This window comes from Myotis lucifugus, unplaced genomic scaffold, assembly GCF_000147115.1.
Source record: "Myotis lucifugus unplaced genomic scaffold, Myoluc2.0 scaffold_10, whole genome shotgun sequence".
NCBI classification, from domain to species: domain Eukaryota; kingdom Metazoa; phylum Chordata; class Mammalia; order Chiroptera; family Vespertilionidae; genus Myotis; species Myotis lucifugus.
In genome coordinates, this window is record NW_005871058.1 from 3025651 (window position 1) to 3045255 (window position 19605).

At 38.9% G+C, this 19605-nt stretch overlaps 1 protein-coding gene across 1 annotated transcript in view; it reads left to right on the forward strand.

Moving 5' to 3' along the window:
* The window catches only part of DEPDC4 (DEP domain containing 4), a 20048-nt gene extending 4999 nt beyond the window's left edge, over nucleotides 1-15049 (forward strand). The window contains 8 exon segments of the mRNA XM_023749819.1: nucleotides 562-593; nucleotides 596-706; nucleotides 2099-2150; nucleotides 4224-4450; nucleotides 5467-5609; nucleotides 5916-6041; nucleotides 9959-10037; nucleotides 14169-15049. Of these exon segments, the coding sequence (XP_023605587.1) occupies nucleotides 562-593; nucleotides 596-706; nucleotides 2099-2150; nucleotides 4224-4450; nucleotides 5467-5609; nucleotides 5916-6041; nucleotides 9959-10037; nucleotides 14169-14296 (898 nt within the window). The 3' untranslated portion in view covers nucleotides 14297-15049.
* Nucleotides 15050-19605: the final 4556 nt, after the last annotated feature.

Consider the following 19605-nt stretch of genomic DNA (forward strand, 5'->3'; position numbering starts at 1 on the left):
GGAGAAAAAAAAAATTGGCACGCCCGCTAGTGTTGCATGCACAATTGCTCCCGAATCCCATAGAAAGGAACCATGGTGGTTTGCAGACTAGACATAACCAAGATTAAGTGGGGGGGGGGCCTGATTAGGGGCCGAGCCTGCTTTTGGGTGTAGAATTTTTAAAAAAGTGGGGCCATCGGCCGTCGTCCGGGGGGGGCCCATCCAGGGGGAGGGGCTTCAGGAGATTACAAAGCTGGCGCTGCCCCCTATTGGGGTGGGGAGTGCAATCAGGGGTGGGGCCGGCTGAGGGGAGGGGCCACAGGAGTTTGGCCAGCCGGCCCTCCCCCCCCATCGGGTCGGTTCGCTGGCCACAGTGGGCATCATAGCAACCGGTCATTCTGGTCATTACAGCGTTCAGGTGGCTGGCTTTTATATATACAGATTTTATTACTCGTGTCTTTTATTGTAAGCTGCCTGAGATCTTTTTTGGAACTAGGGAATATATGAGTAAGTTTAATAAATTGTTATTTGAAAATTTGGTCCTGTATATAATGGGAAAATTCACATATTATTTCTTAACAGACCAGAAGATGAAATAATTTCAAATCCTCTAGCACAGAAATTGATGAGAAAAGAATTAAGGAACTTATTCATGCAAAGAGTGGGAATCTGGCTTTACCTCCAAATATCACAGTTGACAAACCTGTTCTCCCGCTTTCAAAAGAAGGTAATTTGTTTTCATTATTTTTTTCAGAGGTTTGTAAGGAAAAACTGACTTTAAAAAAAATAAACTTTATTTTTTAGAACAGTTTTAGGTTCACAGAAAAACTGAGCAGAATGTATAGAGAGTTCCCATATATTCCTGCCCCACAGGCACACAGCCTTCCTCACTGTCAACATCCTGCACCAGAATGGTGGTTGTAATCCATGGACCTATAGTGATAGATCAATGTCAAGCCCATAGTTTACATTAATGCTCACTCTTGGTGGTGTGTATTCTAGGGGCTTTAACAAATGTATAATGACATGTATCTACCATTATAGTATCATACAGAATAGTTTCACTGCCCTAAAAATCCTCTCTGCTTCACCTATCCATCCCTCCCTTTCCCCTAACCCCTGGCAACCACTGATCCTTTTACTGTCTCCAAGAACTGACTTTTCAGATATAATAAAAGTAGTGTGTTTGGCGTATTGACTCACTATTCACTTCCCTGTAAAAGTTTCCTTCTACATAGCAATTACGTCAAACAAGACAAGTGAGGCAACTTAGATCCAGTAACATTTAGTTTATTTTTTGCAACCATGATCAGATTAACTGGAGGTGCTATATTCTACACTACCAGTCCTTATTCTTTTTAATCCAATACCATCTTCTAATGAGTGTATCTTCTGTCCATTGTGTAAGCCTCTCCTAAGCATCTCCCTGCCATTTGCCTTTCAAAACAAACTAGCTAAGCTACCTCTTGCTTTACTCCTCTTGACTATATACTTCATTTACTTGTGGTTTTCTCCTTATTATGTCACTAACAGTGGAAAGAAGAGCCCCATACCCAGGGCAATTAAGAGGAATGCATACACAATTCATTAATGGTTACACCCTTTATGCATTTGGTCAAACCATGAGAGAAGCAGGACAAGCATTGTTTGCACCCTAAAGGAGCGAAGGCTATCAACAAGTTAGAAAAAGTGTGATAAGGGAAATACAGGGTGCCCAAAGAAAGGGTGTGTATGTTCCCCCATGTCCCGCGTGGTTCAGGGTTCAGGATCTGGAAGAGGGGCCGCACTCAAATGAAAAAGACAAGAAATAATTTAGAAATATTGGGGGCCAGACGGGCAAGCCCAACTCAAGGGGAAGGACTTCCACTGGTGCCCAGGCCTCACCAGCCTTTTATTCAATTTTGGATACACTTCTAGCTCTTAGGCAGGTAATTGCGGTAACAGGCAGACTATCTTAAAGGTCAGTAAATATTAGAAGGATTTACTCTGAGACTATTTGGTCAGGAAATAACTTGAGCCCCCATTGTCTGGACTAGACAATCGGAGCATAACTCTGGCCCTTGCCATGGGTTCAAGGTTCACCAGCCTTCCAGGATCCTTGTTTGCACTTCTCTGCTAGTGAAGACAATGGGCGGCTTCCTGCAAAGGGGTGTAAAGCAAGCATGTCAAGAGTGAGAAGAGAAGAGGGACTAGGAGAGATCTGAGGAAGACTAATATTTAGAGGATAGGCAGAAGAGGAGGAGCCAACAGAACTATAATTTTTATCTATTACAAATGAACAAATAACTTGTCCCATCAATTTCCCTTGAGGACACAGGGTACCTCTAGAAATTCCTAACTAAAAATGGATGTAATTAATCCATAAAGATGCTGATAAAAATAATTCCCACTTGTTGGACCTTTCTTTGTGCTAAGCAATTTGTTATACATTTTATATTTGTTGCCTATAACAATGGGGTAACAGACTTGGAGGGATAAGTAAATAAGACACAGTAGGGAAGGAAAGCTGGTATTCTTATGTACATTTTGTTAAATGTTTTATTTTTTATATGTGTTATATATGCATGTAATGTAAAACATTCAAAGAATCCTATAGGTTTTTTTTACCAAAAATAGCAGTTCCCTACCCTTTTCCCCACCCATTGCCCTTTCCCCATGACAACCATTTGCAACATATTTTCCATATCTCTAAATAACATGCTTATATTGCTATGTTATGATTTTTCAGTTTTGGGTACTGAAATGATTGTTCATTTTTCCACAGAGGAAATTAGGGTTTTAGGCCTCTTCCTTACCTCTGTCTCCCAAATACTTTAAATAACACATATGCTTTATACTATGTTTTTGTGTAATATACTGTTGGGGAAATAAAGAGAAGGAAGGAAAGATGGAAGGATAAAGGGAAGAGGGATGAAGGAAAGATTCTTGAGGATTATCAAGAATTCATAGAGGCCCTAGCCAGTCTGGCTCAGCAGATAGAGCGTCAGCCTGAAGACTGAAGGGTCCTGGGTTTGATTCTGGTCAAGGGCACATGCCTAGGTTGCGGGCTCGATCCCCAGTAGGGGGTGTGCAGGAGGCAGCTGATCAATGATTCTCTCTCATCATTGATGTTTTTCTCTCTCCCCCTCTCCCTTCCTCTCTGAAATCAATAAAAATATATTTTTTAAAAAAAGATTTCATAGGATATATTTCTTAGGAACCTCATGCAAAGAAAATAGCCAAGAAACACTGTTATGGCTTTGAACTTTGATCTGTGCTATTTTCTCTCATTTTTTACACACACATGCACACACACACACACACACACAAATTCCAAGTTGGTATGTAACACTGTGTGGGAATGTATAAGATATAAGCACTAAATAAGAAGTCAAAACAAGGACATAGTATTAAGGGAACTTATAATAACTTGGGGGTTGGTAAGATGGCAGATGAGGTTAAGGGGGAATTAAAGGCCTTTCAAAGGCATCATTGTAGGAAGGAAGGAGTGAAAGGACCTTACATTTCTTGTCTTGTTGGGGTGGAGAGAGAAGAAAGGGAAGACAGTGTGTGGTAGGATAAACAGTGCATCTTGTATGGGGAAATATTTGGTATCTTATTTTCAAATAATAATATTACAACCAAATGCATCTAATTATTGTAGTGGGAAAACAGAGGGAAACTACTGATGAAATGGAGCAGTACAGATGAATTCATGAAGTTAGAAATAAATAATGAAAAGGTAGCCAAAAATATTTTGACTCCTTGAAAATAAAGGTATAAATGTCCGGCTGTTGTGGCTCAGTGATTGAGCATCAACAACCCATGAACCAAGAGGTCAAAGTTGGATTCCTGGTCAGGGCACATACATACTCAGGTTTTGGGCTCAATCCCCAGTAGGAGTTGTGCAGGAGGCAGGGGCAGCCAATCAGTGATTCTCTCTCATCGTTGATGTTCCTATCCCTCACTCCCTCTCCCTTCCTCTCTCTGAAATCAATTTAAGAATTTTTTGTCTAAAAAAAGAAGAAAGAAAATAAAGGTATAGAAAGGTATGGTGGTATTTGGTGAGGAAACAAGCTATTCCCTCTTATTCTCTCCTTCATTCATCCTGCAAAATTTATTGAAATGATTCTCTGAAAAATAGTTTCTTCCTTAGATTTAGTTAAATATAAAATAGGTATGATGATGTTTTATCAAACAGTGCTTTAGGTTATTAAATGGAAATGTTAACCATTGATTTATTTTCTTTTGTATTTTTCCTTCAGGATTGACAACTGGCTTAATGCAGCAATTGAATGCGTGGAGTATTTCCCTGACCAGTTCGTCATTTCAGTTAGTCAGCAGTTCGTGCAAAACAGAAATGAAGAGACAAGACTGAATAAACAGAAGAAGATACTCTTTGATGTCATAGGAAAATATTATAATCAAGAGAGATATTGCCTGTTAACTGATGAGTATTTTGATATTCGTTCAGGAATTATTGAACTTTTAGGTAAGAAATGATGTTCAAACTTTTTTTTTTAATATATTTTATTGATTTTTTACAGAGAGGAAGGGAGAGAGATAGAGAGTTAGAAACATCGATGAGAGAGAAACATCGATCAGCTGCCTCCTGCACATCTCCCACTGGGGATGTGCCCGCAACCCAGGTACATGCCCTTGACCGGAATCAAACCTGGGACCCTTCAGTCCACAGGCCGACGCTCTATCCACTGAGCCAAACCAGTTTTAGGCTAAACTTTAATTTTTTGAATAATAAAACTTTTTTTTCAGCAAGGCAAATATCTCTACTCTTGCAGGAAGGTGCCTACGCACATGGTCTGGGAGCACCCACACGCTGAGTGGGCAGTCCACTTGGCTTTTTAATCCTGATGCATGTGACCTGTCCCTTACTCTTGATTGGAGCTTAGGCTCACAGTCTTTTGTGACTGGCTAGCATAATAAAACTTTTTAAAGGTACAAATTGAAGAAATGTTATATATTATATGAGTGTAACATTTTAATATTTTCTTCTGTGGTGTCAGGGTACTGCATGGAGTCTTTTTTCACTTCACTAATGTTGCCTGCCATGTAAATTGTACCATCCAATATAACTAACTATAGAACATTATATCAACGGTAATTACATCACAGGGACATTCTAAGAAACATATTTTGATATAATACAGGATTAGAAAACTGGTATTTAGTGACCTTTTAGCAGAATAAAAATTGAGTTATATAGTATCACAACTTTTTTAGCTATATAGGTGGCCATATAATTCCATGTTGAAAACAAAATACTGTTTGATAATGGTAGATGTAATTACACAGGTGTTTGGCATATATAGAATTATATAGATAATTTCCTGTGTGTTTTAAATATTTCATAACAAAAATTTCTAAGTGGTGAAAAAAAGAATCCACAAGCCAAATACGTACAGCATCATAGCATTTTAATTGGCTACTAAATTCTATAATCTCCATTTTTTGTCCCATGCTTTGTCATCTTGGTAATCCATGTAACAGAAAATGAGAAAAGAACAGAAGCACTGGAGGCAACACAACTCTATCTAAGATTGTTATTGCCCAGCATTAGAGAAGAATTAGGACGGCTACTTACTTTTATGGCTATCGCATCAGAGCCTAATGCCTGCAAGTTACAAAAACAGGCAACAAAATATTACAATAACAATTTTCGGCTATTATTTTTAAAAACTGTTCAGACAGACAACAATGTGGTGATTGCTGGGGGGAGAAGGGAGAGAGGTGATGGGGGAGGGTAAAGGAGAGATAAATGGTCATGGATGGAGCGATGGAGACTAGACTGGGTGGTAAACACAGAACAGTGTACAGATGATGTGTTGTGGAATTGTGCGCCTGAAACATGTGTAACTTTGTTAACCAATGTCATCCCAATAAATTCAATAAAAAGAAAAGAAAAACTGTTCGAGCTAATGTAATCTTTCTGTTTTCAGTATGATGACAAAACGGTTGTCCTGAAAACTCTTGCCAAAGCAGTTTTTCAAACCAAATCATTATCAAAAGTCCAGGCAGAACAACTCATCTGGTTTCTACTGGAATATCACTCTGAGCTCTTCAAGGTATCTCTGGCATTTTGCCTGGGCACATTTAGTGCCAAGCTATTTCTGTTCAGCAAAAAGGCAAGTAATTCACTTAATAAATAATCTATTAAGTGCCTGTATTGTGCAAAGTTTGAAGGAATGCTGTCTTCCCCTACCCACTAAAGAGAAGGAAGCAGACTTAATGTCAATATTTGAAAATATATTAATTCCTTCAACCCATTTCTGGTGCATTACTATGTGCCAGGCACGGTTTTATTTAGGCATTTAGAATACATCAGCAAACAAAACACGAAGATGTAGATCCTTGAGGAGCTTATATCCAGGTGAGCATGACAGACAATAAAATAATACACACAATCATCAAGTCAATTCATATAGTTTGATAGGGGGCAATAAATGCAATAGAAAAAGAGCAGGTTCAGAGGATTTATGGGTGCCAGAGTGGGGATGACTGGGAACTTACAGTATTAAACAGGGTGGCCAAGATTGGGCTCAATGAGAGAGTAAAATTTCAGCAAAGACTGAAAGAGAGTCAACCAAATGACTGTGAGGGTGGGAGTCATGGTTTGGGGGAGAGAGATTGGGTCCTAGAGCAGAGGCCCTGGGGGTGACCCAACCCATTTTTGAGTGCTGAAGTGGTGAGCAGAATGGAAGGTAGTATGAGATGAGGTCAGAGATGTGGGGGCCCTTGTAGGCCATTGGAGAGACTTTGCTCCTCCTTGCAATAAAATAGGGAATCACTGGAGGGTTTGAGCAAAATAGTGGCCTGATATGACTGACATTTATAAAGATAGATGTGTCTTTTGTGTTGAGAATAGATTGTTGAGGGGCAAGGGTAAAAGCAGGAACACCTTTAGGAGGCTGTGTAATAATCTAGGGAAGAGATATAGTGACTTGAAACAGAGGGGTAGCAATAGAATTAGTAAAATGTGGTCAGATTTACAAAATATATCAAGAAAATGATTAAATGATTGTTTTTTTAGCCTTGCTACTATATTTTAGTACTGACAGTGGTACTTTTAGTGGTATTTCTCCAAAGCCTGTACAAAAAAATTGTTTCCTTCCCCCCCCCTTTTTTTTTTTGCTTAAAAAATTTATCTCATGTCATAAGAAATAAATATTGGTTCAAATTTTATAGTTCTGTCAACCTTAACTGAAGTTTCTTTTCCATTATTTCAGAGAAAAAGGTGGTAATTAGAATATACAAGAGGCAGTCCCCATATTATGAATTTTGAATGAAATATATTCTGGAAACTCATTTGTAAGTCAGTTGTTATGTTCTATACATAGTTGTTTTTGTTTTTATCAAAATCCCATATAATAAAAGGCTAATATGCAAATCGACCAAACGGTGGAATGACCGGTCGCTATGATACACACTGACTACCAGGGGGCAGATGCTCAACACAGGAGCTGCCCCTTGGTGGTCAGTGTTCTCCCACAGGGGGAGCGCTGCTCAGCCAGAAACCTGAGCTGGGCTCAGGGCTAATGAGCTCAGCAGTGCAGCGGCAGTGGCAGTAGCCTCTCCCACCTCCATGGCAGCACTAAGGACCCCTCAGGGGATGACTGCCAGCTGGCTTAGGCCCATTCCCCTGCAAGAGGGCGCAGGCTGGGCTGAGGGACACCCCCCCCCCCCCCCCCCAGTGCATGAATGTCATGCACTGGGCCTCTAGTATATAATAAATGGCCTGGCTGGTGTGGCTCAGGGGTTGAGCGTTGACCTATGAACCAGGAGATCATGTTTAATTCCGGTCAGTGCACATGCCCAGGTTGTGATTCCCAATAGGGCGTGTGCAGGAGGCAGCGGATCAATGATTCTGTCATCATTGATGTTTCTCTCTCTCCCTGTCCCTTCCTCTCTGAAATCAATAAAAATATTATATATTTCATATATATATATATATGTATGTATATATATATGTATGTATATATATATGTATATATTTGTGTGTATGTGTATGTGTGTGTGTGTGTATGTATGTGTGTGTGTGTGTGTATATATATATATATATATACATATATATATATATATATATATATATATATATATATAATAAATGGAGGTTGGGGAGCCCAGGTTATACAAATGTTTAATTCTACAGTCACTAAATCAAAACTCATGTCTATAGTTTACTTGTAAATTGAGTCCCAGATTTCAACTAGGAATTTAGAAAGAACATTTCCTCTCCCTCTTCCTTAGCACTTAGCCTCTCCCCTTTCTTTTTTCTCATCCTGCCTCCTCCTCTGGGTAAATGAATTCTCTTTCCTACATACAGGCAAGAAATTAGAAAGGATTTTTTCATTTTATGACCTTCCCTTCATGTCAGAGTGAGCAGTGTTATAATGAAACATACTGGCTTAAATTTGGCAGCAGGCCACAAAGGAGAAAAGGAATTGGCATGGGCTGAAGGAAGTGCGAATGTGGGATTCAGGAAGCAGGGAGAAGCCCTCTCATGACTGCTTTCTGGAGATTAGGGCAGAAGGTATTTCAGGGAGGCTGAGATGGCAGCATTTATAATGGAGGCTCTCAAACGTGCCAAGTTTTTTCCTGTTACGGAGCTTTTTCTATGCTGTCTACTATCTGTCTGGAACATTTTTCTCCCAAATCTTCTTAAGGCTCACTCCTTCCCATCTCTTCAGGCCTCTGCTTACAATGTTACTCTCAGCAGAAGCCCTTCTCAAGTAGGATGGCTACCCATTGTCTTCACTCTAGCCTGTTACCCTGCTTCATGCTTACTCAATGGCACGAACACTACTTGAAAATAGATGATGTATTTGCTGATTTTTTATTTTTTTGTGGTTTTGTTTACTTATTTATTTATTTGCAGGGTTTTTTTTAAATTGTCTTTCTCTTCCATGAAACTGTAAGCTCCAAGAGTTCAGAAACTTGATCTGTTTGTCACCTAGAACATAGCAATCACTCACTAAATTTTTACAGAATGACAGAATGAATTAATGGAGACAGCTTCATGAATTGAAATTGGCAAGAGTATAGAAGCTAATGTAAAGGCAGCCTGGGGTGCAGGATGAAGAAGCTGTGTAGATAGGAGGTTCAGCATTGGTAGGTGTAGGGATGCCCTCCGTAGCAATATTAGCTGAGGTATACATGTTGTAGTCTGGGACTACCTTTGTGTACCCAAAACCTGGAAAAGGAGCATTTATCCATTTTAAGATGATAATGTTTTCATGTATTTTAGAGCTACTATTTACATACTTACCATGTAATTACAATGTAAGATTATTTAGATCAGGGCTACTTTAGAACCATAATTTTTTACAGAACATTACACTAATGACTGCTTAACCTAGTTTCAGATGTAGTTCACACATGAAAGTAGACAATTGTAAGAATTCTAAAAAAATTTCAAGAATTCATACCTTTTATAATTCAGAGGTCTGCTGCCCACCCCTTCTCCCCAGCTGGAATGTTTTCCCCGACTCATTGGTCAAAACCATTACGTTTTTATCTATGTTTCTGGATAGGAAAAAAAAAATCATCTATACTAATAATAGGGTAACATGCAAATTGTTCGGGACTCCGTCACAATAACAACCAGTCAGCAGGCTGCGTGCATAGCAGGCGCGGATGGGCAGGGACTTGCAACGTCAGGGACAAGGGTGGGGCCGTGGCAGAGAGGCCTCTCCACCGCGGCCCCGGCCGAGGGTCCACAGGTGCGCATAGAGGCCCCTCCACCATGGACCCAGCCTGGGGATCCGCAGGCCTCCCCAGGCTCCCGCCTACCTTTTTGGGGCAATCCATCAAGGAGCCCCAGATGGGTGAGCGGGGTCTACCTCTTTGGGGCAATGGATCACGGGGCTCCCATACTGTGACAGGGCACAGGCCAGTCTGGGGGACCCTCACACACACCCTGAGTGCATGAATTTTGTGCACCGGGCCACTAGTATTAAATATTTGAAAATCCCTTTTTATGCAGACACCAGTTACTTTATTGGACCTGGTTAGTAAGAAACTGAAGAAGCTTTTGCATGGAAAAGATCCAGATGCCGTATCAGGTATTGATTCAGACTTGTTCCTTTTTTATCAGTGATAGTTATAGCCAAGTAAGTTGGGTGGGACCGAGTATGTAATACAAATATAATGTTATACACAGTGGTTACATTCAGGCTACTTGTTAATATCTCCAGAGCAAGTTCTCTAGTTTTTCTTTTGGAAGCTCTTTGGTTACCTTTCTTCTAAAAAGGTGAACATTTTCTCTCATTCTGCTCCCAAGTCTCACCTCCCCTTCAGCATATCACCCACTGCCGCTTTCATGCTCCTGCCCTCTCTGTTGTCTCTTTTTCTGACTCTGAGTCTTCCTATTGTTTTTCATTCTCTCTCTCCCTCCCTCCTCTCTTTTAGGAAATGACCTAATTTTACAGAGGAGGAGCCTGCCAGCAGTTGAATAGGCTCCAAGATTTTTTTCACTCAGTGTCCTCTGGCAGTTCAGCTGATTCCCTAATTTAAGATTTCTTTAAACTAAAAAATAGTTTTAGTGCAAATTTCCAAAGATTGTCATGTGAGAGACAAAATAGCATAATTGCCATAAGTGGGTTATCAGGGCCAAATTGCCTGGGCAAGTCATTGAACCTCTTTATGCCTCAGCTTCCTCGCCTATGAAATGGGAAAAATAATAGCAACTACTTCATCGTTTTATAACTACTTCATAGGGTAGTTATAAAATACTTAATATTTAAATTAATAATCTATTATAAACTATAAATATTAAATACTGCTAATGTTTAATATTAGTTGACACTAATGTTGAGCCTACTATGTGTCAGGCACTAACATGGATTTATGAAATTATTTATTCTATACAATAATCTATGTAAGTATTATTATTATCCCATTTTTGTAAATAAGATAACTGAAGCTTAGAGAGGTTAAGTAACTTGGCCAACTAGAAAAGTAGTGAACATTTTTTTCTTTTAAAAGATGGTTTCTGCCGAAACCGGTTTGGCTCAGTGGATAGAGCGTCGGCCTTCGGACTGAAGGGTCCCAGGTTCGATTCCGGTCAAGGGCATGTACCTGGGTTGCGGGCACATCCCCAGTGGGAGATGTGCAGGAGGCAGCTGGTCGATGTTTCTCTCTCATCGATGTTTCTAACTCTCTATCTCATTCCCTTCCTCTCTGTAAAAAATCAATAAAATATATTTTAAAATATATAAATAAATAAATAAATAAATAAATAAATAAAAGATGGTTTCTAAGGCATTACTAATTTTTAGAAAAAAACATTCATGGAGTAGGGCATACATTTATTTGCCTGAGTTACTGGGATTTCTCAGCTAATTTCTCAGCTATTTTCTCTCATGTCCTTCTTTGAACACAGGGCATATGGCAACAGATATGTTACCACCTGTATTCTATCTGTTTTGATGCAATTAAATAATGATGCTAAGTATTCTGAACCTAACATCGGGAATCTTTTCAGATTCATTTGATCTCATCTAACTTCAAAACAAACCTCATTTGGCTGCCATTACTATATTAGCTTTTCACATTCAATTCTTCATTGCTTTTGGCTTTGAGGAAAATGGAGGAATTGTAGGCATTTTAATATCTATTTCCATTCAACATTCATTCAACAATATGCTTTAAAGGGAGATAATGAATATAAGTGCTTTGCACAGTGCCAAGTGCTATAAGCACTTGGAAAGTGAAGAGGTATCTGATATTTTTCCCTAAATAGCTTAACTATTTTGTCTCTTCTTGAAGTTTATCCCTCATTCAGTAAAATTGTCACACTATATCAATATGCAACTAAATGATTTTTTAAAAAACCATCTGTATGTTCTATGATGTATGCTCTTTTCCCCATATTTGAGTTTCCTACCAAGTAATTGATTACTTGAAATTCATCTGTTGATGTAAAATGCTCCTGATATCAAATATTTATCCATTCAATTATTCACCAAAGATTTTTTTTAATATTTACTACATGTCAGACTTGTATAAGCACCAAAAAATACTAAGATGTGTAAGATAATGCCTCTGCTTGCAATAAGCTCATGTTCCAATGCTCTAAGTGACTAGCACATAGACGTTTAATAGATATTTGTTGAAAAAATTAAAAAAAATAGATATTTGGTGAATAAATTAAGTCAGTGGAAGAATTCATGTATGAGAGAGACAACCATTATAAAGCAATCTATATATATATATAAAAGGCTAATATGCAAAGTGTCCCCTCGGGAGTTCAACAGGAACAGTTCGATCACTCGTTATGACGTGCACTGACCACCAGGGGGCAGCGTGGAACATGGCGGGCAACCAGCAGTGGTGGTGGGGTCCTGAGGGAGTGAGGGAAGGAGGAGGCAGGGAGGTGGGGGTGGGAGGGTTGTGTGGTGGAGGTGTGTGGGTGGCAAGGGAAGGTGGGGAACCTGATCAGCCCTGATCGGCAGCCAGGCCTAGGGACCCTTCCCGTACACAAATTTTGTGCACTGGGCCTCTAGCCATAATATAATAGGGATATGTTTGAGCCAGAGGAGTTATGGAAGGCTGGAGGAGGAGAATTTACCTGATCTCATTTGAGGCGATCAGGCTAGGCTTGTGGAAGTGACAATGCCTACTAGGAATCTTAAAGAATTAGTAAATATGAGCTAAACCAAAAAAGCAATGAAGGATATTCTGGACAGAAGGAACATTGTGAGCAAAAATAAGTAAGTGCTAGAAACTGCAGCAAGGGGTTGCCAGGAATTGAAACTAGAGAAACAGGCAGATGTCAGATTATGAAGGGCCTTATTTAGCAACCATGGAATTCACTAGGCATTTGGGAGACGTGGAACGTTATTTTTAAGAAAGTGATATGGCTAGATTGGTATTTTAGATAGAGCACGCATAGCTGCAGGTTGGAGAAAAGTTGGCCAGGGGCACTGGAGGCAGGGTTCTTAATTAGGAGGCTAGAGTGCTCCAAGTGAGAAATGAGGTAGGCCTGTACTGTGGCAGAGGCAAGGGGGATGAAGAGGAGGGAACAGGTTTGAGAGATATCGGTGACTCACAGATGACTCTCAAGTTTCCAGGTGGGGTGACTGCCACCGATTCAGATAGAAAACAGGAAAAGGAACACATTTAGGGAGATGGTTGAATCCGTTTTGGTCTTTTGATACGTGTGGGACCTATTGGTCAAGATTTTCAGCAGAGAAGCTGGATGTGCAATTTTGAAGCCCAGGGAAGAAATAGGAGCTAAAATTAAATGTCTGGCAGCATGTGAAAATTGAGGCTGTTTAGAGTCTATTGAGTAAAATAAGAGATCCAAGGATAAAACATTAAGGAACACTAATGGTCAAGGGGTAGGTTAATAGGAATCTATCAATGAGACAGAAATGAAATGTTAGGAGGGGAGTTAGGTGAAGTTGTACTCATTAAGCCAAGAAAATTCATGATTTTAAGAAGGATTGCATTTTAAGGTGGTGATTTTAAGGTGGTGGAAGGTTAGGACTGCCACATATGGAGCCAATGAATAAGAGCTGAGTTAGTAACTTGTATTTTTAAATAGACTTGTATGCTTTTCTCCTGCTAATCTGTCTTTGTCAGTTTACTTTTCAGGCCCAGCCAGGGGCCCAAAGAGGAAAACATTTTTTTCTTCCCAACACTTCCAATTCATTCGCCATGCCACTTAAATTCCTTATATTCCTCTAGAAACTGGGGGAGTAGTTCCTCACTGCTTCTTATACTGCATGGGGTTTTTTTTGGAGATCAAATAAAATAATGTATGTAAAATAAAAGTGTTTTTGCTAAATATAGAGCACTTGTGAAGATTCAGTGTTATTACTCTGAAGCAAAATATGAGTATATTGAGCTTTCTACACCCCGCCTTTCCCATCTCCCTCCTCCTTCCCCCACCCACAAGGCGCCTTACCTTTACCCTTCTCTCTCCTAAGCTCCAAGGGCCCTTCTTTTGCCTCTGTAACTTGTTTCCTGAGCCCATTTCTTCTACCACTCACTTCTCCTACCTCTGTGACTTTCTAAATAAACTTTCTCTTATAAAAAAAAATCGAGTATAGTAAGTACAATTATCTACAATATTTTAGGGGAAAAATAAGTCTAGAATAAAGCCAGTTTAGGTAAATACTTTTTTTTGTTACTGTTTTTTTGTTTTGTTTTGTTTTTAACTTGCTTCTCCTATTGTCCTTTTTTTTAAGGCTTCACATTTTGCCAACGCCTGACATACAAGGAATTTGAAAAACACAAGGAAAGGACAACTCAGTTTCTTCACCAGTTGGCTCTTGAGATTACTAGTAACCCCCGCATCTCTTTGAAACAAAGATAGAAATTTAGGAGTTTCAAAAACATCATCTGGAAGCTTTGCATTAACATTTCTGTGGCAGAAAAGTACAATTTGTAAATGTAAACAAATCTCGGGGATTTCCTCAAACTACCACACTGACACCTCAGGGACAGACTAGCCTCCAAGCACTGTAAATGTAATCGTGCTTAAAATGTCAAGGAAGGTGGTCAAAAGGTACAAACTTCCAGTTATAAAGTAAATGAGTCCTGGGATGTAATGTACAGCATTGCGACTATAATTAATAATACTTAATTATATAGTTGAAAGTTGCAAAGAGAAATCTTTTTTAAAAATGTTAGAGAAGTTTTTAATTTTAAAAGGGAATATAAATTAAGTTCATGTATGCTGATGTACTTAATTATCATGCTGCTGAAGTCATGTGTTAAATGTGCTACTAGGGATCTGGTACATATACTATCTTTAGGTTGGTTTTCCCACAGAAAAGGAACATTTCATACCTGATTTTCTAACTTTGATTTTCTAACTCAAAGAAATAAATGTTGAGACAAAACTCTTCTCACATATAATATACATAATATTCAAGATTGAAAAACATGCACTTTCCTTAGCATATATAACTTTTAAGCTATCCCCTTGGGCTGCTATTACTTAAACACTGAATCATCTAAAAAGTGTAAGACTAAGAAAGAAGATTTTAAAAGCCATAAATTTAAAATTTGTGAATATCTAAAACCATGATTTTGCATTGTCTACTTCTTCTTTAGTCTATAGAATATTTTATGGCTTTCTTCTTTCCTCTCTCCTTCCCTCTTTCTATCCCTCCCTCCCTTCCTCTTAATTGGAGGGAGGTACCTAGGGAAAGTTTTCTTTTTATTGTTCTGTGTAAGTCTGGTGGGGGATTCCTCCTTATTACTATGAATGGCTGGAAGTGTATATTACCATGCCATTGGATCTGATGACTAGAAGATTATATATAACCTTAAGTAAATATCTTCCCTCTGAGTCTCAGTTTTGTTTTTTACTCTCTAGAACAGCGGTTCTCAACCTGTAGGTCGCGACCCCTTTGGGGGTCAAACGACCCTTTCATAGGGGTTGCCCAAGACCATCGGAAAACACACATATAATTACAAAATGTTTTTGTGATTAATCACTATGCTTTAATTATGTTCAATTTGTAACAATGAAATTGGGGGTCACCACAACATGAGGAACTGTATTAAAGGGTCACGGCATTAGGAAGGTTGAGAACCACTGCGTCTAGAATAAAAATGCACATGCAGAGGTTGCATTTATAAGACTGGACCAGAAATATCAGAGGCACGAGGGAGAGCACGTGGTATGGTAGACAATGAGAGAATGGGCTCTGGAATCAGAGACCTGGATCTACTAGTGACCTATTTGGGTTCAGAAGGGAAAATTTTAGCAAGTAAATGACTTTGATTAAGGCAAAATCCAATTTAGAAATAGAATTACTAGAAGTTAGAGTTGCTCAGCAATGCTTGAAATGCTTTATTATTATTTAAATTGAATGACATTTCCTGTAACATTTCCTAAGGAAGCTTATTTTCATCAACATATATACTACTATTCGATTAATCTTGTTTACAAAAAGGAATTGTCTTCTACTGAATGATTTTTGTAAGTTGAGGCATTAATTCCTAGAGAAAATACTAACCAAGAGGTGCCACTCCACCTAGTGACAGCTCCATAAATTACAGTTATTAGGCTTAAATAGAATTCCCAATTTGAGAGACTGGTTATATGCAAAGTATTTTTTTCCCTGTATAAATAAAATCCAGCTCCTGTCACTGTAAAGCTTACCTCCTGATAGAATAGCCAGTAAATTACCATGGGAATTCACAGCCTGATTCATAAGAATGCTTGAATTTCTTATATTATTCACATTATTAGCTACTATCCAGGTAAGTAAAAGATTTTCTAACTCAAAGAAATAAATGTTGAGACAAAACTCTTCTCACATATAATTTATATACATAATATTCAAGATTGAAAACCATTCTTGAGATCCTTTTTTTTTTCTGGAAATCTTTCCTCCCTGTACTCTCCACAAGTGGATTTTGGGGTGCTTTTACTATGCAACTGCTTGCCTGCTAGAAAGATTTTTGAACATAAAAACCAGGTGTTGTAGCTGCAACTCTGTCCCTTAACAACTCTGACATCAATGACACTATTAGGCAACTCTTTGTTGCCCAATGGATTCCCTCACAGGAGTATAATTCAATATTTGATTAATGCCAGCACTCCACTTCTGGCCAGTGCCAACCATATCATGCAGAACTACCTATAAGCCAGGTTTGAATTATTTCTCTTTGGTACTAGGAACCTCCATGAGGTCACAGATGTGAGTTGAAGGAAAGGTAAACAGTGCACCAACTTCTCTAAGGGTGAGCTCATGCAATTGACTTGTCCAACCTGAGTCCAAACTTGTATGTGCCACTTCCACTGGACAATGGCATGCTGCTGTGCATGCCTAACCTGTAGGGGGCAAGGGAAATGACCCCAGGGAACAGAACTGAGAGCAGCATTTCCAGTTGTCCAGTTTGCATAAAAATACTGGAGGATTAGAGACTTGAAAACAGACAAAAAACATGGGAACTAGAAGCTTTAGGATAGTATGTGAATGGACATCGCAGAATAGGCCGTAAGTGCAAGGATATCTGTGTCCTGTATGAAAGCTCATCCAAGTCCTCTTCTTCTTTAGAGTCTAAGTGGACAGCATAGCCTACACCAGGGGTGGGCAACCTTTTTTGTGAGTGCGTGCCAAAACCAGCAAAATCTCTGACTCAAAATTCTTCTGCGTGCCAACCCTAATTTTTTGAGAACATGTTACGCCTACTTGATATCTCTTAAGGTGTACGTATGTGAAGAACCTTGAAGAAATAATAAAATTCATTGGCGCGACAAAAACATAGTATATGATGATGAAAAATACATTTATTTTTTAATGTATACATGTACACTGATAGTCCGACAACTTTATGACTCCGTTTGATATTATCAGTGGGACTTTTGCTGCTGCATCACTGATGACAGAGATTTTACATCAGGTTTATATTTTGTGACCTTCAGAGATATGCACGAGCTACTACTTTCATCTGTCAGGCTACTCCTATTGCGAGACTTAACAAAATTCATCACTGAGAAAGATTCATAAGCGTATGTGGATGAAACCAAAACACTGGTCATATCTAGGAAGGCAGGGAGAGTTAAGGCAGAGGCATAGAAATTGCTCTTCCCCTCTCTCGTCAATCCATGTCTATGGTCTTTAAGACAACTTGTTAAGTAAAATTATTTATTTATCTAAGATGCACCTACACTGAATTTATCTGAAAAATAAAAAAGTTGATATTAAGAAAAAAATTGTAAATGGAAGATTATAAGAGAGGGTTTCGAGTGCCAGCAACAGTTACTGGCGTGTCATGTTTGGCACGCGTGCCAAGGGTTGCCCACCCCTGGCCTACACTGTAGTGGTTAGTTAGCCTCTTTCCCCAGCCACCCCAGTCCTTGCCCGATTATGCTACATTCTGGGAAAATTCCCTCAGCTTCTTTCTGTTTTTCAGTCTTTAGTAGTATCCATTTTGCTACTCAACCATCAATTAAGCATAAGAAATTTCTACTTAAAGGGGTGGAAGTGGCGGGGGGGGGGGGTGTCAATTAGGGAAAAAGGAGACATATGTAAAACTTTAAACAATAAAAAAAATTGTTTTTAAATCTCTACTTTTAATTTCTAAGATCTTTGTTATAGCAACCTGTTGTTGTAATAGATGCAATTCTCTCACCAGTCTCTCAGAGAATATTACTTAAAAAGTTTCTTTTGCTGATTTTAATCCCTAGGGTTCATTCTTGTTTGCTGGATTTGGTGGTGTTAAACACCCCTCAAATGTTTAATGCTTGGGTGTCTGTTTTTTTCATTTATGATTCCCTGTTCCCCTGACAGTGAATTAAGTTCTAATTAGGGTGTCTTTCCCCAGCAGGAGGAAGGTGTACTAAATTTAGGTCCCTGCCCAGTCAGAATTCTTTCTAATGAGGTCTGAGCTCTTGTCTTTAGCCAAAGATCAGTGCCACAATCAGCTGCCCCTTTAATTTTTTTTTAAATTCTAATACTCTTAGTGGATATGACATTATTTCAGGTTCTATTCTGTTTCTCTCTCCAACTCTTACACTTCTACTCTTTCTGCTGAGCCTCAACTCCAAGAGAGGGAATAGGGCTTAGCTGTTTCCAACTCATGCTTTTTTTTTAATATATATTTTTATTGATTTCAGAGAGGAAGGGAGAGGGAGAGATAGAAACATCAATGATGACAGAGAATCATTGATTGGCTGCCTCCTGCATGCCCCATACTGGGGATCGAGCCCACAACCCGGGCATGTGCCCTTGACTGGAATTGAACCCGGGACCCTTGAGTCTGCAGGCTGACGCTCTATCCACTGAGCCAAACCAGCCAGGGCTCCAGCTCATTCTTTACATGGCTTCCCCATGATCTCCTACTCGATGGATTTGTCCTAAATTATCTCTCGAATTATTCATACGTCTTTGGTTTTTTCCTATCCTGATCTGGGATATGGGTTTTCTTGTCCTTGTTTCTCTAACAACTTAATCCAATTAGTTTTCTATCTTTTAAAAAGTTCCTCACATTTGTTCATTAATGGCACCCTTCAGGGTGGCATACTTCAGGATTTACTCTTCTAATAAACTATATGAACTGTTTTATGCACATAATAAAGTATAGATTCTAATACAATAAACACCTATGTGCCTACCTCCGAGGTTGAGAAAGAATATATCACAAGTAGCATCTGAGTGTTCTGTGTATGCTTCCCTGATCTCATTTGCCTCCCTTCTCCAGACTTAAAGGGATTTGGGACAGGCAGAGAAGTAGACGGACATGATCAGTTTACTACATGAAAGCCAATCACCACTGAATTAAAAATTTCAAAACCAAGATAGGAAAGTGTTTGAGAGGGCAGTTCTATCTTGATTACTCATTGCTGTAAATCCTAGTCCTCTACTGTCTTAAGGTGTATATGATGCATGGCCAACATGTTGCTTCCATGCATGCAAATTATAATAACAATTTTAAACTCTTACGTGGCTAAGTTCTGTCTCTACTTCTAGCAAATCTCAAACTTAAGATCATCACTAATTTTTCTACTTCTCTTGGTAAGTGTTCAAAAAAAAGATCATCAACATTTTTCTATAATAATAGAGATCTTTAATGCATCATCTCAGACAATGTTTATTATTCAGAGCTAAAGTTAAATGTTCTCTTTGAAGTCAACTTATTGTATAATATTAAAACATTACCTCT